The sequence below is a fragment of the Amblyomma mixtum genome, chromosome 1, assembly GCF_055824585.1.
Source record: "Amblyomma mixtum isolate Tamu chromosome 1, ASM5582458v1, whole genome shotgun sequence".
NCBI lineage: Eukaryota > Metazoa > Arthropoda > Arachnida > Ixodida > Ixodidae > Amblyomma > Amblyomma mixtum.
This window is the reverse complement of record NC_143012.1, coordinates 155,572,150-155,579,649: the sequence shown is the minus strand read 5'-3', so window position 1 is coordinate 155,579,649 and position 7,500 is coordinate 155,572,150. Positions and strand designations below refer to the sequence as shown.

The window sequence follows — 7,500 nt, the reverse complement described above, 5'->3', positions numbered from 1 at the left end:
TGGTTGGTTGGTTGGTTGGTTGGTTGGTTGGTTGGTTGGTTGGTTGGTTGGTTGGTTGGTTGGTTGGTTGGTTGGTTGGTTGGTTGGTTGGTTGGTTGGTTGGTTGGTTGGTTGGTTGGTTGGTTGGTTGGTTGGTTGGTTGGTTGGTTGGTTGGTTGGTTGGTTGGTTGGTTGGTTGGTTGGTTGGTTGGTTGGTTGGTTGGTTGGTTGGTTGGTTGGTTGGTTGGTTGGTTGGTTGGTTGGTTGGTTGGTTGGTTGGTTGGTTGGTTGGTTGGTTGGTTGGTTGGTTGGTTGGTTGGTTGGTTGGTTGGTTGGTTGGTTGGTTGGTTGGTTGGTTGGTTGGTTGGTTGGTTGGTTGGTTGGTTGGTTGGTTGGTTGGTTGGTTGGTTGGTTGGTTGGTTGGTTGGTTGGTTGGTTGGTTGGTTGGTTGGTTGGTTGGTTGGTTGGTTGGTTGGTTGGTTGGTTGGTTGGTTGGTTGGTTGGTTGGTTGGTTGGTTGGTTGGTTGGTTGGTTGGTTGGTTGGTTGGTTGGTTGGTTGGTTGGTTGGTTGGTTGGTTGGTTGGTTGGTTGGTTGGTTGGTTGGTTGGTTGGTTGGTTGGTTGGTTGGTTGGTTGGTTGGTTGGTTGGTTGGTTGGTTGGTTGGTTGGTTGGTTGGTTGGTTGGTTGGTTGGTTGGTTGGTTGGTTGGTTGGTTGGTTGGTTGGTTGGTTGGTTGGTTGGTTGGTTGGTTGGTTGGTTGGTTGGTTGGTTGGTTGGTTGGTTGGTTGGTTGGTTGGTTGGTTGGTTGGTTGGTTGGTTGGTTGGTTGGTTGGTTGGTTGGTTGGTTGGTTGGTTGGTTGGTTGGTTGGTTGGTTGGTTGGTTGGTTGGTTGGTTGGTTGGTTGGTTGGTTGGTTGGTTGGTTGGTTGGTTGGTTGGTTGGTTGGTTGGTTGGTTGGTTGGTTGGTTGGTTGGTTGGTTGGTTGGTTGGTTGGTTGGTTGGTTGGTTGGTTGGTTGGTTGGTTGGTTGGTTGGTTGGTTGGTTGGTTGGTTGGTTGGTTGGTTGGTTGGTTGGTTGGTTGGTTGGTTGGTTGGTTGGTTGGTTGGTTGGTTGGTTGGTTGGTTGGTTGGTTGGTTGGTTGGTTGGTTGGTTGGTTGGTTGGTTGGTTGGTTGGTTGGTTGGTTGGTTGGTTGGTTGGTTGGTTGGTTGGTTGGTTGGTTGGTTGGTTGGTTGGTTGGTTGGTTGGTTGGTTGGTTGGTTGGTTGGTTGGTTGGTTGGTTGGTTGGTTGGTTGGTTGGTTGGTTGGTTGGTTGGTTGGTTGGTTGGTTGGTTGGTTGGTTGGTTGGTTGGTTGGTTGGTTGGTTGGTTGGTTGGTTGGTTGGTTGGTTGGTTGGTTGGTTGGTTGGTTGGTTGGTTGGTTGGTTGGTTGGTTGGTTGGTTGGTTGGTTGGTTGGTTGGTTGGTTGGTTGGTTGGTTGGTTGGTTGGTTGGTTGGTTGGTTGGTTGGTTGGTTGGTTGGTTGGTTGGTTGGTTGGTTGGTTGGTTGGTTGGTTGGTTGGTTGGTTGGTTGGTTGGTTGGTTGGTTGGTTGGTTGGTTGGTTGGTTGGTTGGTTGGTTGGTTGGTTGGTTGGTTGGTTGGTTGGTTGGTTGGTTGGTTGGTTGGTTGGTTGGTTGGTTGGTTGGTTGGTTGGTTGGTTGGTTGGTTGGTTGGTTGGTTGGTTGGTTGGTTGGTTGGTTGGTTGGTTGGTTGGTTGGTTGGTTGGTTGGTTGGTTGGTTGGTTGGTTGGTTGGTTGGTTGGTTGGTTGGTTGGTTGGTTGGTTGGTTGGTTGGTTGGTTGGTTGGTTGGTTGGTTGGTTGGTTGGTTGGTTGGTTGGTTGGTTGGTTTATGGGGTTTAACGTCCCAAAGCGACTAAGGCTATGAGAGACGCCGTAGTGGAGGGCTCCGGAAATTTCGACCACCTGGGGTTCTTTTACGTGCACTGACATCGCACAGCGCACGGGCATCTAGAATTTCTCCTCCAAAGAAATTCTAGCCGCCGCGGCCGGGATCGAACCCGCGTCTTTTGGGTCAGCAGCCGAGCACCATAACCGCTGAGCCACCGCGGTGGGAAAGAAGTGGTAGGGACAAACTTGATTTCATGGCGGTTACACTGCTTGTTCGTTGATAATTAGAAAGAATGAAACGGCATGCCCGGTCCTGCACAGCTTCCAAATTGACGGTAAAGATAGGTTACTTTTAATAAAACGAAAAATAAACAAATTTCGGCATTCCACAGCATCTTCCCTCCCAAACTTCATCATTACAACGACATAATTTGCGCCTATTGATGGGAATGTCTACTAACTTCAAGCACAGGTGCTGGAATACACCAGAAGCAATTATAGACCCGTCATCCATACCTTTCCCCCAGGATGTCCAACATGACTAAGGAAGATTCCAATTCGCAGCACACTTTCAGGTACGAAGGCCACTCCATTCCTTCACTCGGCAGTAATGATGCAGTTTAGCGACATGCTGACGGCGAAACTAGAAAACATGTCAAATATGATTCTCCGCGATGCAACCTACATGGAAACATTTCTGCAGCCCGTTGGCAACAGTATATGCAAAAAAAAGAGCTATAGCGCAACCAAGGCTAACACAAGAAAGGACCACACAGGACTAGCGCTAATCCTGTGCGGTTAGCGCTGGTCCTGTGTGGTCCTTTCTTGTGTTAGTCTTGGTTGCGCTATAGTTCTTTTGTTACAACGTGCACCATATAGCCCAGCAAGAAGTTCTTCTAAAACATTATATGCTTTCGAAGGAAGGTTGTTACTGCAAGCATTTATCGTTATTATCATCTTCCAGGTGAGGTTCGCAACACGAATGCTTCTCCCGCCAACTTATTAGTCATGAACCCTGTCCGGCACTCTGAACATGAGTACGTCTGTATGGGAGTAAAAAGGCAGTGTGCTATTCTCTCGCCCTCTTTCTTTTATAAAAGGGAATGTCCTAGAAGAGAGATTAATCCCTTTTTACTCATTTCTGTTTATAGAGCGCGCCATAACACGGCACCCTACACTGTCGTCGCATCGAGATGCGCATATTGTCAGTATTTGTATTTATTCATACTGCAACCATGTTTTCGGAGCTTTGGCAGGGTGAAAGAATATACATTAATGCAGAAATATAGTGGCAAAATGTACGAACTAAGCAATTTCAAGAAAGGAAATACAAACAGCGTAAACCATAAAACTGTAAATACAAGATGCAGAGTACCAAAAGGAAAAAAAAAAACGTCCAGTTTAGAAGCAAGCAAAAAGTAATGTCATATTTGTTGTAACCTCGACGACGTCACCAGCTAGGGACAAAACTGGCGCACCGACAGATGGCGCCGCTCTGCGCTTGGTAGCTGTTGCATGAAATAACTGCTGGCGTACCTCACAGCACTGACAGAAAGAGGCAAAACATCGAGCTACAACGTCGTCCTCGCCATCATCCTCGATGTCTAGCACATTCACACTATCCCGTCCGCGGCGGCCTCTTTTCAATGGAGAATAAATTGAAAACGGCCAACTCCTGTGCGTTGCGAATACTCGTTAAAGAACCCATGTTGGTCGTTATTAACCCGGAGTCTTGTGCTGCGGCGCCTCTCCTAGCACGCATGGAGCCTTGAGAAATCGAACCCTAAGCGTCATATATACAACAAGCAATACCGTGGTACGTTCGTTCTTCCGCTCTGGAGCAACGGGGAGAGCATGTCTTCCATGTTCGTCCTGCGATCCCACGTCACTGACGTCAGTAGTGCGAAAGCAACACAATGGAGCTGGGTGAGTCGGTACCCAGGAAGCGTTTTCTTAATAAGGTTCGACACATAGGCAGAAGAGTTCTCGACTGTATACCAGCAATGGAAGCGTTATGCGGGTGCTCAAGAAGGTGAGAAGGCAGCCAAAGGGATTGAACGGGTTTTCGATAACCAACCTTTGTGAGTCTTGTGGCGAAATTGAGTCTATAGAGCATTTTTTCCTCTCCTGCCGGCGGCTCGCTGCTCTCCGTAGAATTTACTTGGAGATCCCCCTCGCTCGGCTCGGGCTTCCTCAATCTATTCCGACTCTCCTATCCTTCGGGGCAAGCGCCAAGGGATATGCCCTGAAACCAGTGTTCGATTCTATTCACGATTATATAATTTCATCTGGTAGATTCCTCTGCTAGAATGTGAATTCACAACTCTTCCTTCTCCGTATTTTCTGTTTTGTACATATTCTAGCTCTGCGTCCCAATAATCAAAATACTCCATTCCCTGTTCCGCTATGCACCGTGGCCAATCCCCCACCGTGAGTATGTGCCATTAAGCCTGAGGACATCATCATCATCGCATGACCGAAGAAAAGTGGGCGAAATAGGCAGCGCGTGAAACAGCGAAAGCAGCAAGAGCCGCTATGCACGCTGCCGACCTGGAAGAAGACGTGGCGCTGAAAGGGTTGGTAATAGCCAGATTTCAGGTTCTGTTTTTGCCAATAACGCTGCACAGGGCCTGAGGAACTTTTCCAGTGTGCTCTAAAGAATTTATTGCGGCAACCTTTCTCGTCAATACTTTTGGCTTTGTTTTCAGCGGGTTCGGGCGTCAAAATGCGGTGCACGCAACCACCACACATCACGTGGGCTCACAGAACAGTGACGCTGACAGTGACGCTGACAGAACAGTGACGCTGACGCTGACAGTGACGAGCCCACGTGACCTGTGGCGGTTCCTTGATTCGCGGCAGATGATGAGGCAGCGGATGCGCCGTGCACTCTGAACAGAAAGCAATACAAAGGGAGTAAAGCTGTCCACTAGCGCAATCCCTCTTATAAAAGGGAATGCCCTAGAGGACTGCTTACTCCCTTGTGACTCCCGTATAGGTGTATATTTGTGTTTAGAGTGTAGTCTTGCGGCCGTACCTGACTAGCTAAGGCTCTCTATTGGGCTAGTTGGTTGTTCTTACTACATATGTTAACTAGCGCTTATACGCGGACAGGGAGAGGAGAGACAGAACGCACGCTAGTCGAAGTAATAAGAAATAGGCATGGGATATGGCCTTCGTCCTGAAATGGGTGTAGTCAGGCTGATGAGGATGATAATTTAGACGATAGAAGCTGTGCCACCTTTAGGCCTGGACGGCCGATGAAGTGTAAATTCAGATGTGGGCGCTATCAATTTCTTCCTTCAACCGCTGCCCGGGTCAATGTACACGAGTGCTTCTTTTACCGTGGCACGAGAGCACATTGAAAATTCGGCTTTTTTATGGTATAGTCAAAGCGGCGTTCGTTTGAAAAAGTCGTACATAAAGTGCCTGTCTTCACTACGCAATTGGGTTAGGCCAGCCGCCTTTGAAAAACAATGTTTTCTATTAAGTAGCGACAAATTAGAAACAATTACATAAGGTTGACAAGATGTGTTGCTCGGATAGAAAAGAAGAAAATAAAATTGGTTTCTGAGGAAACGAAAGGCGCAGTATCTGTCTCACTACTTGGTGCACACCTCAACCGCGCCGCGATTAAAGGTAGGAAGGTGGGAGTGAAAGAAGAAAGAGAGAAAGGGGTGCCGTAGTAGAGGTCTCCGGAATAATTTCGACCATCTGGGGATCTTTAACGTGCACTGACATCGCACAGAACACGGGCGCCTTTTGCGTTCCGCCTCCATGGAAATGCGACCGCTGCGGCTTAGCATGACGCTTTGGAAGACTGTACCAGCGCTAATAGAACAACCAAAGCGGCATTTCTACTGAAGTCGCTTGACGCAGTTGGGGCGAACTCAAACAGGAATGTGGTGCAGGAACTATTCCCAGCTGCGCCTGCATGTCTCCAAACGGTTAGAGAAGACGTCGGGCGAGGTGCTGGAAGTCGCCGTTATCGTGTCAACAAAAAATAAAAGAAACGAAAATGCAAGCAAGCCAGTATGGAAACTACCAACCGGCAGATGACAACTTGAGGCTTTAACACAGGCACTAAGCAGCATGAACCGACGTCGGCCAGGCCGACTTAGCGCACGCACAGATCCAATAGCAGGAGAGACGAGTACACAAACACGCTGCTGGAAACCGCTCTCAGCGTCGCTGACTGAACTGCGCCGAGTGCGGGGCGTCGCTTCGCTCGCTTCCCAACGAAATAGAAGCGGTGACAGCGGCACCCATTCCCAATACGCCACCTGTTAATCGGCTCGTCGCAGCGCACAGTCCCACACCCTGTCACGTCAAATGTCATAGTTTAAAACCGCCGCGCAGACAGGAGCTGGGTGGTGAGAAGATTTATTGAACGCCCGCGAAAAAGGGAGCGCATATTGTAACAGCGCGCACATGCTACAGCACGCGCCGACCTCGTCTGCTGAAAAAAAAAAAAGAAATAAAGACGAACAGACCGCGGATTGCAGCAGCCGCGACGTTCTAGTCTTGCGTAGGCAGACTGCGCGCCTGCTGCAGGTTTCCCGCCCGGCGGATCGCACTCGCCGCGGCTCTGCGGCGCGAATCACTCGCGTCGGCGCAGCTCGGAGGCGTACTCACAGTGCAGGATGTTGTAGCGGTCAAAGCCGGCCTCCCGCAGTTTGCGAGCCAGGAAGCACCTGTGGACCCGCCTGCAAGCGGCCTGCTGAGCGGAGAGCAGACAACAAGCCACGACGCAGACGAGGGCCGCGGGAGGCGTCGTCAATCTCTTCTTGGTTCCCGCCATCGCGATGCCTCAACGAACGCATGTAAGCGGCCGTAGATTGCTTCGAACTGCGCTTTACCTCCCGCCGTCGGCAGTTACATGGTCCCTGCACAGCGACGCACATCCCCTAGCCTGACCCCATCAGCGGGGAAAAAATGAGCGATGTCGGTCGCATCGTATGCCATGGACTACATCCTCAAAGAGCTGGCCACTAATGTAAAAACAAAAAAAAAGTTAGCTTCAAGGTCTCTGGTTCCAGTGTTCAGCCCCAAGTAGCGGTAAACAGAACGCGGGACGCGCGCCGAAGAAGTTACAGAGGACGAGGTTTCGCTTGTACTGCGCATGCGCTCCTAGGCCGCGCTAGGCCGCGGGAGGGACGATCGAGTGCCCCGCGACGTCGGCTGAACAAACACGCTCCCCCCCCCCCCCCCCCCCCTCCCCGAGAGGCAAAAATAAAGGGCCCGAAAACGCCGTAAAAAAAACGATGTCACGATGGTTGAGGGCGTGCTCAGTAGAGAAGAGGAAGTTGCCAGTGGCGCCCAGGAGATTGACAGGAATTTGTTTGCGTGAGCGTAACTCATCAAAGTGCGTCCGTCTGCCCTGTGTACAGCGGTACATCACTGTGAAGGAGCGCTCAAATCAATGAAACTCTAACTCTTCATCCTAGTCGATGCAGCTGCTTTATGACGTCGAGTCCTTTACGATAGTTTCATATGATTCGGTTGACATCTCCATGACGAGAAGCAAAATCATGGATTGCGGTAAAGTGTAGTTAGTACCAATCCGTTCATTAGCGTCGCAACTTGTTCAGTCACTGAGCCCAACCTTCGTGCCGGCGAAAAATTTCAATGAAGTTAGT

General features: G+C 49.9%; 2 protein-coding genes across 3 annotated transcripts in view; one reads left to right on the top strand and one right to left on the bottom strand.

Annotated features, from left to right (window-relative positions):
* The window catches only part of LOC149369446 (lysozyme C-1-like), a 62,220-nt gene extending 55,264 nt beyond the window's left edge, over positions 1-6,956 (bottom strand). For both annotated transcript variants that reach the window (XR_016285289.1, XM_089558567.1), the window contains exon 1: positions 6,497-6,956. Coding sequence is in view for 1 of the 2 variants with exons in the window: in XM_089558567.1 (XP_089414693.1) it covers positions 6,497-6,662 (166 nt within the window). In the remaining variant the exon portion in view is untranslated. The remainder of the gene's footprint in view (positions 1-6,496) is intronic.
* LOC149369444 (mediator of RNA polymerase II transcription subunit 30-like) overlaps positions 6,371-7,500 on the top strand; it is a 77,541-nt gene continuing 76,411 nt past the window's right edge. The window contains exon 1 of the mRNA XM_089558551.1: positions 6,371-6,684. Coding sequence (XP_089414677.1) covers positions 6,667-6,684 — 18 coding nt within the window. The 5' untranslated portion in view covers positions 6,371-6,666. The remainder of the gene's footprint in view (positions 6,685-7,500) is intronic.